Below are 20,366 nucleotides of genomic sequence, written 5' to 3'. Positions count from 1 at the left end.
AACTTTACAAAATTCAAAAACAAACATTAAGACAGAGATTGAGAAATACAGTGACTGAAGAAAGTATTCGCAGCGTTTGATTTTTTTTTTTTCACATTTTGTTGGGTTACAGCCTGAATAAAAAATGGATTAAATGAAGAATTTTCTTTGTCATTGATCTACACATAAATACCCCGTAATGTCAAATGGTAAAAAAAAATTTTTTGACATAATTCACAAAAATCCCCATTTTCCTTTGATCATCATTAAGATGTCTTTACAACATGATTGGAGTCCACCTGTGGCCAATTCAATTGATTGAACATGATTAAGAAAGAAACACACCTTTCGAAATAAGGTCCCACAGTTGACAGTGTTTGTCAGAGCAGAAACTCTTCCATGAAGTCCAAGGAACTGGCTGTAGAACTCCGAGATATAATTGTGAGAAGGCATACATCTGGGGAAGGGTATAAAACAATATAAAACGATTTCTAGAGCGTTGAAAGTTCCCGAGAGCACAGTGAGCTCCATCATTAGGAAATGGAAAGAATATGGAACTACCAAGACTCTTCCTAGAGCTGGCTGTCCGACCAGATTGAGCAATCAGGCAAGAAGGACCTTGGTCAGGGAGGTGACCAGAAACCCAATGACCACTCTGACAGAACTACAGTTACTTCGATGAGATGGGAGAACCTGCCGGAAGGGCAACAGTCTCTGCAGCACTTCACAAATCTAAGCTTTATGGCAGAGTGGCCATATGGAAGCCACTCCTGAGAGAAAGATACATGACAGCACATCTGGAATTTGCAAAAAGGTATGTGAAAGACTGAGAGCATGAGGTGAAGGATTCTGTGATCTGATGAGATGTAAATTTAACTCTTTGGCCTGAATGCAAAGTGCTACATTGGCGGAAACTGAACACAGGTAATCACCCATCTAACACCATCCCTACCATGAAGCATGGTGGTGGCAGCATCATGCTATGGGCATGCTTTTCAGTGGCAGGGCCTGGGAGACTTCTAAGGATGGAGGGAACAATGAATGGACGCATATGCAGGCAAATCCTTGAAGAGAGCCTGCTTCAGAGTGTAAAAGACCTTAGACTGCAGTGAAGATTTATGTTCCAACAGGACAATGACCCCAAGCATACAGCCAAAGCAACACTGGGATGGTTTCAGAACAAGAACTTTGAAGTCTTTCAGTGGCCCAGCCAAAGCCCAGACTTGAATCCCATTGAGAATCTGTGGAAAGATTTGAAGATTGCTGTTCACCGACGCTCCCCATCCAATTTGACAGCTTGAGCAAATCTGCATGGAGGAATAGGTGAAACCCCCCAAATGCAGATGTGCAAAGCTGATACAGACATACCCAAGAAGACTCTAAGCTGTAATTGATGTCAAAGGAGCTTCTACAAAGTATTGACTCTTGGGGCTGAATACTTATGTAAATTAGATATTTCTGTGTTTCATTTTCAATAAATGTGTAAACATTTCTAAAAGCATGTTTTCACTTTGTCGTTATGGGGTATTTTGTGTAGATCCGTGATCAAAAATTTAAATTGAATCCATTTTAAATTCAGGCTGTAACACAAAAAATGTGTAAAGTCAAAGGGTGTGAATTCTTTCTGAAGGCACTATACATGTCGTACAGGGGCGTCAAATATTGCACATGTTGCAGGACTGTGCTGGAATTAAGAGTGATCTTACAGTTCTTCAGGAGCATGTGTAATATCTCCCAGAAGGGAAGACCATCTGCGTGCATTCAAATACTTTTCTAGTTTTCTAAGTATGTTTCTTGTGCTGATTTCTTAAACTGCCATTTGGCAAGAGGTATTATCCAAAAAGTTATCTAGCAATTTAAATTTTATGTATATGGATGTATATACAAGGGCATATTTAAAAGTCATGCCTCCTATTCCTTTCCTCCAAAACAGGTAAAATATTTGAATGAAGTAAATACAGCTATGAACATCAATATAATGTACCGTGGTACATATGTATCTCTCAACATAATCCCCACTGTGGTCCACACATTTCTGCCAATGTTGAAGTCGTTTTGTGATGCCGTCATGATAGAACTGTGCTTCCTGCTGACCTGGGCTGGTGAACCTTTGTGGTGGTCATCCATTGACTGTCATCGAGGATCGTAATGGTGCACTCAAATCGCATCTTCAGCTATCTGAAGTCTATCTCATGATCTCATCATGAGTCAGTCATCCCAACTCTCATCTCCAGCACCTCCTAATCCCATATGTATCTTTTAACCTCCTAATCCCATATGTATCTCTCAACATAATCCCCACTGTGGTCCACACATTTCTGCCAATGTTGAAGTCGTTTTGTGATGCCGTCATGATAGAACTGTGCTTCCTGCTGACTTGACCAGCATTTCTCATCATCGTTGGAAGAAAAATGTTCTCCACTAAGGTATTTATACAGTTTGGGGAAGACATGAAAATCTGACGGAGCTAAATCGGGGCTGGTGAACCTTTGTGGTGGTCATCCATTGACTGTCATCGAGGATCGTAATGGTGCACTCAAATCGCATCTTCAGCTATCTCATCACGAGTCAGTCATCCCAACTCTCATCTCCAGCACTTCACGCTTCACAGCACTGACAACGTCGTGCTGCCCTCTGTCATCTTGACTAATGCTGAACTGAGACCTCTAGTGACAGAATCACGAAACTTCACACCCATTGATGGGAAGAAGTTATGTACGGACTGCGCTTTGTTTCATTCAAATATCTTTACCTGTATCATCCCTTTCTATCGATACAGTATTGCCTTTACCCAAAGTACTCTGCCTCCTTACATTTTCTCTTTCCTTGTACACGTTTACCTCTTTTAACCTCCTAATCCCATCTTCCCATTACTCCACCTATTTGGCTTTTAGGTTCAAAAGTGTATTCTTTTTCATTTTGTTCAACCATGCCAAAACTTTCATTACAGTTGTCAGAGAGGATAAAAGTGGTGGACGTAATAGAATCAAGAACGTACCAGGATGGTGAGCGGATAATAGCACAGGTGAAATAGTTATATGCACAATTTTCATGAACTCACAAATCTTAGATTAGTTATTTAACATTTTCATAGTGATGAGGAAGTTGATACAAATGTGTTCAATTTTTGATACCGATTTGTTTGGGCATTCATGGCAATTTGTTAGTGAATTGATACTGATTGCTTACTTGTCTGTTTTGTTTTTTGGATTTTTTTTGGAAGACTTAGAATTTTTACTTTTCATTTTCTAGGGAGACAAAGCTGATTGCCTTTTCATTGTGGAATGTGGGGATGTAAGGATTGCAATGCGAAGGAAGGTCAGTCACATTTGAATGCACTAATTTTTGAAATACGTTTTGAATGCAGCACAAAATACAAATTATTGGCTGACGTAAGAGTGCCTCTTGGAGATTCTTCTGCTTTAAACAGAAGCTGAGTTCAAAATGAGGAATAAAATGATATAAAATGGTAAATGGTAACTGTTATAATATAAAATGTTAACTATGACAGAGATAAGGCAAAAAAAAACTAAAACATATAGTTTTGACTTTTTTGCCTTATCTCTGTCATCGGTTGTAATAATTGAAAAAATTGTACCTGTGTGTTCACTTACAAACAAGTAACTTGGAATGGTTGTACAAATCAATTGGGGTCTTCTCAAAGTGAGATTTTGCTTTATAGTTATCGGTGGAAATGACGGTGATTGCCGCAATGCTCTGTATCGATAAACTTCTCACACAAATACTGCAAGGGCTAGATGACGTGATGTGTCCACATGCAGCAAGCACTATACGCCCTCATCCTGGTACCAATGTTCCCTTTATCCTTACATCATTCAAACATTTCATGTGCATTGTCCTACGAAATACTGACTGGGCAGGAAATGTTGCCGATTTATAATTATCCTTGCTCAATATGTGATGCTCTAAGCTATTTCTGGAAAAAGACACATTCCTCTTTTAATGACGTTTCTATTTGATAAAAATAATGATCGTGTCAAATATAGTACAGTAGTAGATGAAGCTTCCAGAAATTGCCAAAACTTTAGTAATTCAAAAATCAATAATATCAGTGAGTGAATGAGTGAGTTACTATGAACATTAGTGACTTTTTATCAAGAAATTGCAAAGAACTGGGTCAAAAGATCCACACAAAGTAGCCATTGCACCAAGATCAAGAGTGAGCCACAATCAAGTCCCTATTTTATATATAGAAATACTTTGTTGTTGTTGGTGGTCAGTTGTGCTCAAACAGGTAAATAGGCCTGTGGCACAGAGATAGATCGATCTTCTGGGAACAACCCAGAGATCCGTCACATCTAAGATGTGCTTTCGTGGAGTCAGGACTGTGCAGTCTTTCATAATATGTTTTTTTTTGTGTGTGGGGTGGCCTGGCATAGGTTACTGCGTCAGTGGTGTTGGCGAGTCTATGTTTGTATTGTAAAAGCTGTGTTTAGTTTCCACAGAAGGATAGGGATTAGGGTTGATAAGGGTGGGTGTGGGTGGGTGAGAATGATTGATTTTGATGGGGAGGGTAAGAGTTCAGGGGTTAAAAGGGACTGGGAGAAAAGTGAAAATAATTGGGAAACAAACAATAAGCGAAAGGGCATTCGTTAAATATACAAAAGCAACTTTAATAAATAGCCACGAGTGGGTTGACTGTCATCTCTTGAGGATGTAGTTCAGACCTCTGCTGATTTTGGGGGACCCCTAGGGAGCACCTCTGATCCCACGGGAGGCCCCATGGTACGAAATCGAAAAATCTAAGAGCGAGCAATCCTGTGGACCATCTAATAGAAGGGCTTTATCAGGTTTCAGAGCAATCGGTTGGTAAATAAGGGACAAGTATGGATCCAAAGTTTCAGGGAGTAATCCCCCGTGGGAGCCCCCATGATGCAAAATCGAAAAATCTCAGCCTCAGCAATTGTCCGGGTCATTGAGTAGAAGGGCTGTATCGGGTTTCAGAGAAATCGGTTGGTGAATAAGGGACGAGTAGGGATCCGAAAGTTGGGGGTAACCCCCCATGGGAGCCCCCATGATGCAAAATGGAAGCTCAAGCGATTTTGTGGGCTATTTACTGTCTTGTATTCATGTGTCAAGCCTCAGAACAATCAGCCGGTTGATAAGGGAGGAGTAGCAAAAATGGCAAAAAGGTAACAGACGGATGACCAGATGGATAGATATCTGGACATTATGACCCTAAAGATCATCTCTTCGAGAATCGAGATTAAATGACCTAAAAAGTGTGACACATAAAATATTGTTAGTAATAAATAAATAAATAAATTTGAGATGAAAAAAAGAAAGAAAAGGGGAAAAGTAGTACAGGGGAGAGAAGAGAAGAAGTGAAGGATATTATTCTTTGTTTCCATGAACACTTGCTCGATGGATGAACCAACATCACAGGCCTCTCCAAACTGGTTGTTTTACGCTTCAAACTTCTCCACTTCAACACCACGGACAATAGCAAGTGCAAATAGCAAAGCTTTATCAACAGGATCAGCACGTTGGCCCCACACAGGATCACCGAGCATTTTTCATTCACATAGACAGCTCGTCTCTTACGACTTTTCAATCCCTTCCCTGTGTTTTTCACCTTTTATCCTGTTTTATTTCAATTTATCGAACTCATCGCTTGTGCAAAGAAGTAAAAAAAATAAAATAACGTATACGTACACACATACGCTTCTCAAATGATTGTTCTGCTGCTAAGGCACTCACCTATATTCGTAATTATAACTAAACTATAATATGTTAATTTAGGATTAACACCTTCTTTCACTTTTTTGTATACAGTACTTGATTTGTGCAGCGATTTATGAAATTTGTGTATAAACCATTTGCTTTTATATGCGGTATTTTTGATTTTTGGAGCAGTGCAGATGAAAGTTTTGTTTTTTGTGCTGAACTCTTGTGCATTCACCTTGATGCTCCGGCTTTCAATATCTTTCTCACGTTCTCCCGCTGACCAATTATAAATCCGTGCATTTGAAGCAAAAGTCCAAATATTGTTGTTAAAATTGTTGGGTAATCTTACTCATTTTTGGTTTGTTGTAGGTTGACAGCTATAGCTACAACTTGGGAATATTTTCCATAAACTTTATGACAGAAGTTTGTAAGGCAGAGGAAATTTTCCTTTGTAAAATTTCATTTTGTATTCTGTCAATTCTAAATGAATGATCCTGTCCATTTCATGGTGTCTATGCCACACATAAGCTATTCAAAAGGTAGCTTCAAATGTTTCTAGCTAACACAGTAACATTTATTGAAAAAAAAATCAAATGAAGAAGAGACCTGAAAATGGTACATTCAAAAGTTAATTGACCGTCCTTTTGTTGGCAGTCGGTTGTAGAGATGGAGGGAGGTGAGGTGGAGATCACACGCTGCGGGCGTGGACAATACTTTGGAGAGCTGGCGTTGGTCACCAATAAACCTCGTGCTGCCTCAGCCTATGCTGTTGGTGAAGTGAAATGTGCAGGTAATTGTTTGCATTTATCTTTGTAAATATTTCTTTTTGTTTTGGGTTAATATTCATATTATCGGGTTTGCGAGTAAAATGGGACAGCTATGATTACTGTGGGATGGGGAGAGCAAATGGGAGAACATTTTCCGAAAAACAAATCATCGTTTCACTCAAGATCAATCATTTTCAATCTAAAGGTTTGATGTAATAATTTTCAGTTACTTTTCTGTGCATTGTAAGAATAATAAGAGACATTATGATTCGAACAATTTATTCATGTATAGACAACATAAATGTACATGTCAAACCATATAAGAATAGGCAATTTTTAGGTCATCTCATCTCGATTCTCGAAGAGATGAACTTACACAATGGGTCGTGATGTTTGGATGTCAGTCCATCCGGTCGTCCGTCCGTCTGTCTGTCTGTCCGGTCGTCCATCTGTCCATTAACTTTTTGCTACTCCTTCCTTATCACCAGGCTGATTGTTCTGATTGTTCTGAAACTTGACACATGAATACAAGACAGTGGCTCGCACAATCGCTTGGGCTTCGATTTTTCGATTTTGGATCATGGGTGTGCCCAGGAGGGGGAGGGGTGGGGGAGTAAAACCCCCAAACTTTGGATCACTACCCGTCCCTTATTTACCAACCGATTGTTTTGAAACTCAAAACAGCCCTTCTACTCGATGACGCACACAATTGCTCAGGCTTCGATTTTTTTTTTTATTACTTCGGATCATAGAGGCTTCCAGGGGGCGTTTCCCCCTAAAGGTTCAGTTCCCTACTCGATGGTCCTCAGGATCGCTCAGTCTTAGATTTTTCATTTTCGTATTTTTGGAATTCGGATTATTGGAGCTCTCAGGGGTGGTTACCCCCTGAAACTTCGGATCCATACTCGTCCCTTGTTTACCAACCGATTGCTCTGAAACCCGATGCAGTCCCTATATTTAGTGGTCCACAGGAACATTCACTCTTAGATTTTTTCCTTTTTGGATCAGGGTGCTCCCAGGGGAGGTTCTCCTAAATCATCAGAGGTCTGAACTACAATCTCAAGAGATGACTGTCAGCCCACTTGGGGAGCTATTTTTATGTATACATAGTTGAGGCTTGTGGAAGAGCTAGTACACTGAATGGATCAAGACATAACAGGACGCATAAGGAACAGTCGAGACACATGCAAAAGGAACAGTAGAGAGTGGAGAAAAACACCAATAGCAGAATTCAAGGCCAAGATAGAGGGCGATTTGGGCAAACAATGGGTGTAGGCACACCTCCTGCACAGCAGAGGGTGCAGGATAGGATGCATGACGTGGACAAGATTGATACAGAAGGAAACTCCACGAAAAGATAGGAGGAGGATGGATTTGGGTGGTGTTGACAACGGTAGAAAAGGTCATTCTTTTGGATTGTGGACGATCTGAGACGGTGGTGAACAGCAGTCTTGAAGACGTGGAGGGAATGATGAGATTGAAGAGGATGTGGAGATTGACTCTACATGTGGGGGAAAAAAGAGGAATAAATCAATAGAGGTGAGCAGTGATCTGGATTTGGGTAGTTTCACCAGAAGGGGGTTGATGGTGGACCATGTGAGCCTTGCAGAAACCTGGGGTGAACAAAGCACAGAAAGAACAGCGGGTGCCAGAGCAGAAAGGAGGCAGTAGAAGAAAGGGGGGCCACCGACCTGTCTGTGATAGACACATAGACTCAGCTTAATCGGGAGAGATTCCAATGATCTTGAAGGCCTTGGTTTCCACAGCATCAAGCTGAGCAAGATGTGAGGCAGGGGAGCCATCCAAGAGGGGAGTGCTGTACTCCATCAAGCCGCAGATGGAGGTCTTTTAGGTGGATAGGATAGACAATGTGAATGACCAAATTTAGCGACTAGTAAATGAATGGATGAACATTATGCAAACATTGTTTCACATTTCATTGTGCTATCAGGAACATTTGAGGCTTGCTTGCAATAAGTTGGATGGTTTTTTTCATTTGCAATGGTAAATTTGTGGGGGGGAAAAAACTAATTACTTTTTACACAAATCCTATTTCAACATAGGTAACAGACTTGAAGGTGTGTGATCTTACTGTACATGTACATGCCATCAGTCAATTGTATCTTCACTCGATTGTCCTGCAGGACTACAACAATCTTCAGGATCACATCCACAAGCAGAGTTGCCCCTTTGTTTCACTGACACATTTACAATGAGCTGACAATCAGCACAGGATCATTCTCTGAGACTTCTTCATCAACACAGTCTTCATGATCTGGAAGCACTTTGACCTGCAACACTGAATCATTCATATTGTGAAAGCAATTTCTTCACTGCATTTTTATCTTGAGAGAGCTTTGGTGAGAGATCATTTCTCTGCGTCAAAATATGCTCTTCTTCATTGTCATCTTCAAGTCCACACATCACTTGATATTGCTGTTTATTCACACCATGCTGCACAGAATTTGTCAGGAGTTGGATCATTTCTGGTGATGCCAATGATTCCTTTTGAGAGCTTGCACATTCTGTTCACCCACTCAGTAGCTTTGACTGAGGGTACCTGGTTAAATTGACGATGACTTATTTTCACTTCAAAGTTCCCCCTCATGAACTCTGCATAAACCTCTGGTACAGTTGTTTGCAAGTTCTTCATTTCTGATAGATACACTGGCCCCCATTTTGCTTAGTTTGTGTGGCCGTAGATGGTAAACCAAGGCAGCGCGTCAGCAAAGGCATCCAGATGAAGCTTCCAGTTGCCATCTTGATTTGCTCGGATGAAACCGAGCATGGTCTCAACCATCTGTGGGTAAGCGCTCCACAGTTTGAAATTTGTGTCATCTACGCTTTGCTTTGTGAAATCCTCCAGCTTCTCAGTGGTGTTTTTATCTCCTCCAGTTCTCCAGCAATTCATTCACCAATGCTTGCACTGTTTCACATGGATTCTGATCATCTTTGAAAGCAGTTACAACTTGGTTTATCTTCTCACATTTGATACTGTGATTATTGGTTTCACACCACTCCAAAAACTTCTTCCATTTAATCCGATGAAGTGCTTCATACATCCAGACATGAGTCCTTACAGCTCTGTAGTATGCCTTTCCTTGCATCGCAGTACTGGTGCTGTTTTCAGCAAAGACCCCTGGCTCAACCTAGATCTCATCAAGGGCCGAATTTTCCATATGTTGACCAATGGCTTTGACGCACTTGAACAGTATATGAAGGTCCCCCATCATCAGAATAATATCTTTGTACTCAGTAGCACTATTCCAAATAAGTTCTTTCCCACAGCTGTGCAGAGGGTGATCGCAGAAGATGATGGTGTGCTTCTGGCCAAGGTGTTGGCTGATGGATCGAAATCGCTTTATCACTGGTACTACTGAGTCATTTATGTCAGCATGTGCTTGGAGGATCAGAAGCATGCCTTCCATGGCCATAGGAGGGTTGACCGTGCTTGCAGCTTCGTTGAATGATGTCTATGACGGTATTTTCTGATTGTCAACATAATGCTGCCGAGAAATAACCCATGACATATTTTCCATCACTGACTTCCTTATCCTCATCGGTTTTAACCTCCCTTATCCTTATCCTCATCGGTTTTATCCTCCCTTATCCTTATCCTCATCGGTTTTATCCTCCCTTATCATTATCCTCATCGGTTTTATCCTCCCTTATCCTTATCCTCATCGGTTTTATCCTCCCTTATCCTTATCCTCATCGGTTTTATCCTCCCTTATCCTTATCCTCATCGGTTTTATCCTCCCTTATCCTTATCCTCATCGGTTTTCATCACTGACCTTCTTATCCTCATCAGAAGGTTTGAGAATCAATGACCGTATGTTAACTTAGCACTGCAGCTGGACATGGTGATTTTCATGGAGCTTTTAAAGTTGTTTTGAGAAGAGTGATGGAAATGAATGTAGAAGGAAGTAGAAGACGGGGAAGACCGAGAAAGACTTGGCTAAAGATGGTGGAAGAAGAAATGCGGGCAAGGGGGTTAACAAGGAGAGATGCAGAAAATAGGGCAAAATGGAGAAGATTGTCATGGGGACCGCAAGGCTAACCCCCGCTCTAGCAGGGAAAATGGCCTTTAAAATGCATGTTGTTGTTGTTGTTGTTTTTAAGTTGTTTAGGCTTTGGTGTTTTATTGCACCCAATATGGAGAGGTTGAGATTTGCTATCTGTTGTGGGTCCTCACTGCCACACTTGACCAAATGTGTACAGTGAAATTTGTTGTGTCCACCAATTGTTTCCTCAAGCACATCAATGTTATCAAAAGAACAATGTGCTGTCCTGTGCAGAGCCCCCTGTGCTGTCTTTCCCTCGCGGTCCCCCTGTGCTGTCTTTCCCTCGCGGTCCCCCTGTGCTGTCTTTCCCTCGCGGTCCCCCTGTGCTGTCTTTCCCTCGCGGTCCCCCTGTGCTGTCTTTCCCTCGCGGTCCCCCTGTGCTGTCTTTCCCTCGCGGTCCCCCTGTACTGTCTTTCCCTCGTGGTCCCCCTGTGCTGTCTTTCCCTCGCGGTCCCCCTGTGCTGTCTTTCCCTCGCGGTCCCTCTGTGCTGTCTTTCCCTCACGGTCCCCCTGTGCTGTCTTTCCCCCGCGGTCCCCCTGTGCTGTCTTTCCCTCGCGGTCCCCCTGTGCTGTCTTTCCCTCGCGGTCCCCCTGTGCTGTCTTTCCCTCGCGGTCCCCCTGTGCTGTCTTTCCCTCGTGGTCCCCCTGTGCTGTCTTTCCCTCGCGGTCCCCCTGTGCTGTCTTTCCCTCGCGGTGCCCCTGTGCTGTCTTTCCCTCGTGGTCCCCCTGTGCTGTCTTTCCCTCGTGGTCCCCCTGTGCTGTCTTTCCCTCGTGGTCCCCCTGTGCTGTCTTTCCCTCGCGGTCCCCCTGTGCTGTCTTTCCCTCGTGGTCCCCCTGTGCTGTCTTTCCCTCGTGGTCCCCCTGTGCTGTCTTTCCCTCGTGGTCCCCCTGTGCTGTCTTTCCCTTGCGGTCCCCCTGTGCTGTCTTTCCCTCGTGGTCCCCCTGTGCTGTCTTTCCCTCGCGGTCCCCCTGTGCTGTCTTTCCCTCGTGGTCCCCCTGTGCTGTCTTTCCCTTGCGGTCCCCCTGTGCTGTCTTTCCCTCGTGGTCCCCCTGTACTGTCTTTCCCTCGTGGTCCCCCTGTGCTGTCTTTCCCTCGTGGTCCCTCTGTGCTGTCTTTCCCTCGCGGTCCCCCTGTGCTGTCTTTCCCTCGCGGTCCCCCTGTGCTGTCTTTCCCTCGTGGCCCCCCTGTACTGTCTTTCCGTTGTGGTCCCCCTGTGCTGTCTTTCCCTCGTGGTCCCCCTGTGCTGTCTTTCCCTCGCGGTTGTCAGCTCTTTCACGAGCCTCGATTCAGTATACAAAAAAAAGAAAAAAAGAATGCTACATCCTTCAGCATATGGGGAAATTCCACAAGTAATGAAGACATAGACATTTCTTATGTATTGTACACCGCACCTTTCCTATGCCATCTCCAGGCATTGCAAATCGTCATTGCTGGGCACCGAAGGGAGCTTGGCAGTGACGCATGCTGAAAGAGTACTCAGTTTTCACTCTGGTTGTTTTCTTGTTTGTTTTCTTTCTTGTTTGTTTGTCCGGATGATATCTCAGCCATCCTTTGAGCTAGGAAGCTGAAATTTCGGCACAGTAGTGAGCAAGTCCTTTGTCAAAAACTTTATTTTTTGTTTTTTGATTAATCAATTAATTGAGGAGTTCTTTAATTATTAGCGATTAATTAAGTACTTATTTAATTAATTAAATTTCCTTTCTCTTCTGACCATTAACTCAGGCACCTTTTGAGTTAGGAAGCTGATATTTGGACATGCCAATGACCAGGTGATTTGGCTGCAAAGGCTATTTTTGATTTATGAATTAATCAATCAATTAATCGATTAATTATTTAATTATTCGATTAATGACTAAAAAATTTTTTTTTTTTAAGTTACAGATTCTGATGAAATGGTGGTGGTTTTTGTGTTCTGTGACCGAATTGATTAATAATTTAATTTCTTTAATGATTTTTTTTTTTTTTCATTATTAATCATTTATTTATTTTCTTTCTCATTTGGCCAATATCTCAGGCACCTTTTGAGCTCGGAAGCTAATATTTGGACATGACAGTGACCAAGTGATGTGGCTATCAAGGATATTTTTGATTTATTGATTAATCATTTCATCGATTCATTATTTATTGGTGAATCAATTAATTATTTAATTTTTTATTAATGACATGTAATTAAATTTCTAAAAGATACATCTTCGGATGAAGCACGAGTGGTTTAGTTATGCTCTTAGCCAATTGATTAAGAAAATAATTTGTGATAATCTTTTATTGATTTTAATTATACAATTAATCAATGAATTAGCGTGCACCTCTCCCTCCCAAAGCAGCCTCGATGAGCTGCACTGCGGTATTTCCGGGCGCCGGAGGCGCCCCGGCAATGCCGCGCTGTAAGATATTTAATTATTTGGCATGAGGGCGGTGTACTTTGAATGTATCTGTACTTGTTCAAGATTTGTTTGACAATGTAAGTGCCAATTCTGTGTACTGTATCCATTCCAACTGTGTCCTGCAGAATTGAATAGTCAATCAGATGTGCTGAAAGTGTTGCTTGGTAGAGTGTTAGTGCAAGTCACACATGTTTGCGTGCCAGCTTTCTCTTTTTAGAAATAGCAAAGATCATGTCTTGTGCAATACTGCACAGTTATTTTTATATCTTCATTTTCTTCACATTCTATTGAATGTAAGACAAATATGCCTCCAAACACAACTAATAGACAAGAAAACAGACACGACATCCTAATAATAACCGAAGCTTTTCGTGCTACACTCCTCAAGGCGATTCACAGCAATGAGACCGGAACAGATGAGAGATATTGCATTTATAAGCACTAGGGCATGCCCGTACGTGGGTGCAATGCCCGTACGTGGGTACGTGGGTACGTGGGTGCGAGTACGGTGACAATCCCCCCCCCCCTCTATTTACATGAAATGGTTTGGTCCATGAAATGTTTTGGTCCATTCGCAACGCCAAAGCGAACGGCGAACGCTTTACATGAAATGGTTTGGTCCATGAAATGTTTTGGTCCATTCGCAACGCCAAAGCGAACGGCGAACGGCTTGCGAGTACAGTGACAATCCCCCCCCCCCTCTATTTACATGAAATGGTTTTAATTAGTTTTAAAACATAGTTTAACGCCAACATAGCGGCAACATAGTTTGCCAACGTGAAATAAATGAATACGCTCTCAAATGTGCCGTCCGAGGCAGAGTGTGTTCGCCACGTTCGGCACACGCGATAGCTCGCTGCTCTCTGATTGGTTGAATCGTTTTTTGGACATAGCTCGGTAAGTAATTGTCCGATTAATATGAAACCTTGAAAAGGCACATCCTCGGGTCCCCAGCAATATACCTGGCAAGTTTAAAGTATATCGGACCCGTGGTTGTCGAGAAACAGCGGTCACAGACAAACAAACAAACAAACAAACACACATACAGAGATTACTGGAATTATAGATAGATGTCTATGTAACAGTGACACCGATTGGTTCATCAGTCAGGACGATGACGTAACTGGTATTCTGAACGCCCATTGGTTGATTCAGTCACTACTATCACTGGCTCCGATTGGCTGGAGCGGAGTTAATAGATGGCTCACCATTTGCATCATTACCTTCGAGGGATGGGCGATGTGGTTCCCCCAACACCAGGGACTCACCATTTGCACCAGACATACTTCTGCCACACTCACCATGGACAGTGGTTGGGGAAACACCTTTAACATGGAAATAATTTTTCTCAATTTTATTAATACCTCAAAGATTGTCATATATATATATATATATATATATATATATATACATTTCAAAACACACCTGGCCCCAAGTGTGCCTCACTGACCGGATCCTCAGTCGAGGTCCTCAGCATCATCCCGTTTCGGCCCTTCAACCTCGATACGGTCAGCTAATGTGGGCCAGCAGGGGCACATACACCTCCACATGCAGCAGCTACACCTGGATGCGTACATACCCCCACTCCCAGCCAGTGAGAACACAGACTACAACAACAAAACCCCCTCCACTCCCAGAGTCCACAGCCCCTCACCCCCTCACCCACTCACTCACACACCAAAAAAACCCACACCTAACCAACTGACCACCTACCCTGACAACATGTACCACTACTCAAACAAAAACACATTCATGCAAAAAACACACGCACGCACGCACGCACGCACACACACACACACACACACACACACACACACACACACACACACACACACACACACACACACACACACACACACACACACACACACACACACACACACACACTCACACACACACACACAGACACACACATACTTATGTGTATATGATTATATCGTATTGTTGAAAACTGAAGTGGCTCATTTTTACTCTATTTGCAGTGATAGACGTAAAGGGATTTGAAAGGCTGCTGGGACCTTGCATGGACATCATGAAGAGGAATATTGCTCATTACGAAGAACAGCTGGTCAATTTGTTTGGTACGAGTGTGGATCTCACTGAACCCAGCCCTTGAGCCAAGTACAGAATGCTGGGATTGGTTTTCTGTCCATGGATGAAATAAAAAATATTATGATTGAATTGAATATATTTGTTTATTCACCTGTCTGTCTTCAACCTTTGTGTTTAAATGAGGTCTCATTTGACTGTTCTCGAGCAACTTTAAGCCAATGTCGGTAAACATTACTTTGTTCTTGTTTTGAGGGATTGTCAGTTGTGGTGGAATTGTTATAATTTAAAAAGTTATAATTTAAACGGTGGATAAAACTGAGTGTTTGCCGAAAATGTGTTAAATTTGACAAGTCACATTTTGTCATATTTTTCATGAATTATTTAACATTATTGCTTAAAATTGCATAAATCGATCATTTCTACACCCAGAGTACAATTAATTTTGGCTTTTTAAAATTAAGCTCATTTCATGCTTGAATGCAGGGTTATCAGATTTTTTCCCAAGAAATTTGAGTCTTTTGGTGACATTTGGATATATCCTGGTCAACTTTGATGGGGTTGAGGTTGTTTATTACTGCACTACTTCGAAAATAGTGGCCGAACATGGTCATCTACATATGAATACACAAATGGCAGAGTTTTTTTTTACCCCATCCTTTCTTTCCCTTTATATTATCCTTCCATCCTCTCTGTTCTGTTTCCAACCTCCTTTCCCTTTTCTTGCCATTTTTATTTTAACAAATACCCACACCCAAACCCCCTTTTCTATTCCCATATACTTAAGATCGAGAAGGCCTTTAAAGAAGGCTCATACTTTAAGATGCACAATTTTCCATAGTCATTATCTAAACAGCTATAAGCCTCTGTCACTGCCTGCACATTTTCCCTTGCCAGTTCACATTCATGTAATTCTTTTTCTGGCTTTAAACGTTCCTTAGTATTCTCAAATGAACCGTGTGAACAGAACTAATTGAACCTGAAAATCCATGTACTTTACGGATGTGTTTATGGATTTTTTTTTTTTGTGCGTGACAGTTTTAGTTGGTTCTTTTGAATGATTTTCACGTTTAGATCTCGTTTTCTATTGCGTGGACAAGGTGCAGCATGTACAAATTTACCCACATGAGTGTTAACAAATAGTTTCGCACTCTATGATATCTTCCAAAATGTGTGCATATGATGATAAACCTGCCTTATTTATTTCGTTATTAATGCGCACTCAAATATATAGTTTCAGAATTCAGTATTTCAGAAGCCAAAATAAATCCCGTATGGCATAAAGTATTGGCAGTACACTCGCATGAAAAAGAAAATTGGGAGGGATGTGGACAGGGGTTTATTCCTGTCCAAATCTAGAATTTGCTATGGGGTTGCACAACTGTGCATTTATTCAGAACAACATGTCATTATTTTACAAACCTATTGCCAACATTTGCATTTTAAATGTTACACTGTAGCACACTTGTTATTCATAAAGCCATAGTTTCAGTTCAACTGCAACTTATTCAGTATAATGAGATTGGAGTTGCTGTGTTAGGTTAATTGTCAATATTGGTAGCAAAGATGATAATAAAACCCACGTTGCTTACGACTTTGTCTTACCGTATTGATTTAAAAAATTTTTTTTAGAATTGCATCTGTGCAAATACTTTTCAGCCATTATTTCAAAACCAACTGCAGAAGATATCGGCACTACTGAGTGTTTCTGACATTCCTGCATGTGTATTATCCATTGATATAATTAATATACTCGCATTTACTTGTATTCTGAGCGAATATTGTTGTAGTCACCCAGTCGACTGGTTCTGGCCTTATGAGTCGCCCAAAGCGACCACAACGCTCGACCGTTTTGACGACCCTCCACTCCCCACCCCTTCCCCCAGCCTGATCGCGCATCTAAATGCCACGCTACCGTGCAGATTGGGGGAGTCCGTATCAGGCGTGTGTCATGCCAATTGGCACCATGTGTATGTATCTAATTAGGCCAAGCAACCTAAGACTCATGACGCGGTCTTCCATGTGGTGTGGACAACTGCCACCAATTAACCCCTCAATGGGTCTCTTGTAACCACGAAATGAAGCTACACCACCACAGCCTCAATTCACTGCGAGACCAGATATCTATCTATATAATAATACTCTTGTTTGTCCATCCGCCTATGTGTAATATTCCATTCCACCCATTGTATGGACAGCTGGCCTGACACCAACCACAATTTCAATTTGAAAAATCATACGGCTGCCATGTTGGTGCTTGCTGCTATGCAAAGTCAACGACATCCTCGGAACTGTCATATTCACAATCACCATGTTTTTTCTGTAAGTTCAAATTCACCTACGTGATGAAAATAGATTCTTCTTCTACATTACCCTTCAGTATAAAACTACCAAAGTGACAGCTAAAACTATGTTGAGCTGATAGGCACTATGGGCCTTGTGAAGATAGGCCTCAGTTATCGAGGCAGCGGTCTGTTGTCTACTACTGTGTTCAAAAAGTATCCGACCTTTATTTTTCGTGCGTAAAAAAAAAGAAGCTAGGGAGGCGTTGATTGGTGCACGTATGTAGGCGATCCTAATGCGCACGCGTGAATTTTTTCCCACCTGCAGAAGCTGTCATTCGACGGCAGACCGCCGATGAGTGAGGACATGTAAGTGAGCGCCGTCGGATTTTCGTTTTTGACAAAATGACGGAAAAACTTGAACAACGCTACTGCATCAAATTTTGTGTAAAGCTTGGCGATTCCCAAGTGGAAACGATCCGCAAGATTCAACACCGTTCATTCCATTATGAAGGAGGATTTGGGCTTCAGGAGAATCTCAGCGAAGTTCGTACCAAAGCTGCTAACGATTGAGCAGAAGCAACTCTGTTTGGAGATCGCACAGGACATGCTGGAGACTGTGAACAGCGATCCCAGCTTCCTCAACACAGTGATCACTGGCGATGAGTCCTGGGTTTATGGGTACGACCCAGAAACCAAGTTGCAGTTTTGATGCAAGTTTGATGAAACACAAAATTTGATGCAGTAGCGTTGTTCAAGTTTTTCAGTCATTTTGTCAAAAACGAAAACCAAAAACGTCAAAAACAAAAACGTCTCTGCAGACCTGGACAAAATCACAGACTGGGCAAACAAGTGGAACATGTCTTTCAATCCTGACAAATCTCACACTCTTACGATGTCTCTCCGAAAAGACCGACTGGACAACCCTCCCATCCACTTTCTGAATAATCCTCTCCAAGAAGTTCTGTCACTCAAGCTTTTGGGTCTCACTATCTGCCATGATCTTTCCTGGGAAAACCACATTTCAAATCTGGCCTCCAAAGCCAGTCGCCGACTGGGCATCCTCCGTTGTGCGAAGTCCTTCCTTGGCACACCTGAGCTCCTCACCACATACAAGGCTTTCATCCGCAGCTCAATGGAATACTGCTCTCCCCTCTGGGCTGGTGCTCCTGCCTCACACCTAGCTCGTCTTCACGCTGTTGAAACCAAAGCATTCAGAATCATTGGAATCTCCCGCGATGAAGCTAACTCCAAGGGCCTCTCACTCACTCACCGCAGGCAGGTTGGTGGTCTTTCCATCTTCTACCGACTCCTCTCTGGCCTTGCCCCCCCAGCTCTCTCTGCTCTGTCCCGCAAATATTCCTACAGGTCGCACAAGATCTGCCTGCAACCCTCTTATGGTCAAACTGCCAAAATCAAGACTCTCTGCTCACCTTCACTCCTTCATTCCTCTTTTCTCCCGCCTCTGGAACAAACTCCCTCACTCTCTTCAATCCCACTCCACCCTCCAGGTCTTTAAAACAGCTGTTCACCACCATCTCTTATCTTCCCCCATCCAAAACCTTGATCTTTTCTACCCCCGCTAATTTCACCCTAATTCCACTTTTTTGAAATACCAACTTCTGTCCTGGAAGTCCTTGGTGTCCTTGTGTTGTACTCCCTCCACCCCCCCCCCCTTCCCACGCCTCCTCCCCCTTCCACACATCTCCCTGCTCTCAAATATTGTGTTTGTGTGCTTCCTCTTCTCTCCCCATCTTGTTTTCCGCTCCCTCTTTTTATATATTTTGTTTGTCTGGTTGATTTGTTTGTGAAGTAAATGTTAGCTCTTTCACGAGCCTCGATTCAGTGTACAAAAAAAAAAAAAAAAAATGTAGGGCAGAATGGTAAAAATGTGGACAAATGGATTGATTATTTTAGATACAGACATTGGGGTTGAGACGCCACCTAAGTAAACATAAAAGTAATGCATATCTAATATCAATTAATTACTTTATGCTTCTGCTCGACATTCACTTTAAGGAAATAACTGCCCTATTCTACGCATTATGAGCTCCGAGGAGTGATTTCCATAACATATCAATTGAGAATATACTCGTATTCGTTGTGAATATAATGGTTATTACATTTCCCTGGTAGGGGACAGTAGTTCGCTTAAGGCATGAGACACCAGTTGTGTTCAGGTAGTTCTTAGAACCTTGACAAAACTTAAGTACATAAGGTTAGGATGAGATGTCTTTGTACCGTCATGAGGGGACAGCGTTATCCAATGTAGAGTACTGGGGAAGAATCCTTATGGACAGTTCAATTCCCCTCAAATCACAGACAGGTTAATTCCCCCAGATTGTCAGTTTAGTATGACTTGCAATACTAACTCTCCCCCTGGGAACGGTGCTATGCCATCAGTATTTACAGAGATAAATGGGATCCTCTCCAACCGTGAACTCCTGAAACTGATTTTTCTCTTCTTTCTTTTTTCTTCTTTTTTTTTTCTTCTTTTTTTTAACCACCGAAAACCTTTCTGTGCACACGCTGAGTACAACCACCGTTTTCTACTCATTCCGTCCAGTTCAAGATTGCCGAAAATCAAATGAATGCAAAGATGCTTCTCAATTTATAGCACGATTGCCTGGAGCAACGTTTCTCATCCCTTTTGATCTCCTCTTTATACTGGGCAAAGCTGAGCAAGTGTAGTGAGTGAAATGCACGTTGTCCTCCCACCTACAAGGGATTGGGGGTGGGAGGTGGTGATGGCTCTGCCCAGCTGCCTTTAATGTTGGAGGCAGCCCTTTGACCATTCTGGAGCCATGATTGGCCGAACTTTTGGAAGGTGATTGGACTGCTCTACCTGGGCTGGAGAGACACCTGTGACCAGAGACTAGTTACCTTCGGAGTGGGGGAGAGGGGGTGGATAGGTTGAGGATGGGAGTGGAGACAAAGGAGCTTTTTTTTTTTTTTTTCTTCTTCTTTTTTTTCCCTCTGTCTTTAGTATACATAATTGAGGCTCGTGAAAGAGCTAACATTTATCACACAAACAAATCAAACAGACAAAGTATATAAAAAGGGGAGCGGTAGACAAGATGGGGCGAGAAGGGGAAGCACATAAACACAACATTTGAGAGCAGGGACATCGGGAATGTGTGGAAGGGAGAGGG

The 20,366-nt window shown here is 42.3% G+C and overlaps 1 protein-coding gene across 1 annotated transcript in view; it reads left to right on the top strand.

The window, feature by feature from the left end:
• LOC137436532 (cAMP-dependent protein kinase type II-alpha regulatory subunit) overlaps positions 1-16,523 on the top strand; it is a 141,956-nt gene extending 125,433 nt beyond the window's left edge. Inside the window, exons 8-11 of the mRNA XM_068130397.2 lie at positions 2,930-3,004; positions 3,232-3,297; positions 6,322-6,457; positions 14,866-16,523. Coding sequence (XP_067986498.2) covers positions 2,930-3,004; positions 3,232-3,297; positions 6,322-6,457; positions 14,866-14,999 — 411 coding nt within the window. The 3' untranslated portion in view covers positions 15,000-16,523. The remainder of the gene's footprint in view (positions 1-2,929; positions 3,005-3,231; positions 3,298-6,321; positions 6,458-14,865) is intronic.
• Positions 16,524-20,366: the final 3,843 nt, after the last annotated feature.

The sequence above is a fragment of the Myxine glutinosa genome, chromosome 11 (genome assembly GCF_964187855.1).
Source record: "Myxine glutinosa chromosome 11, kmMyxGlut1.1, whole genome shotgun sequence".
Classification (NCBI taxonomy): Eukaryota; Metazoa; Chordata; class Myxini; order Myxiniformes; family Myxinidae; genus Myxine; species Myxine glutinosa.
This window is presented reverse-complemented; position numbering and strand designations above follow the sequence as displayed.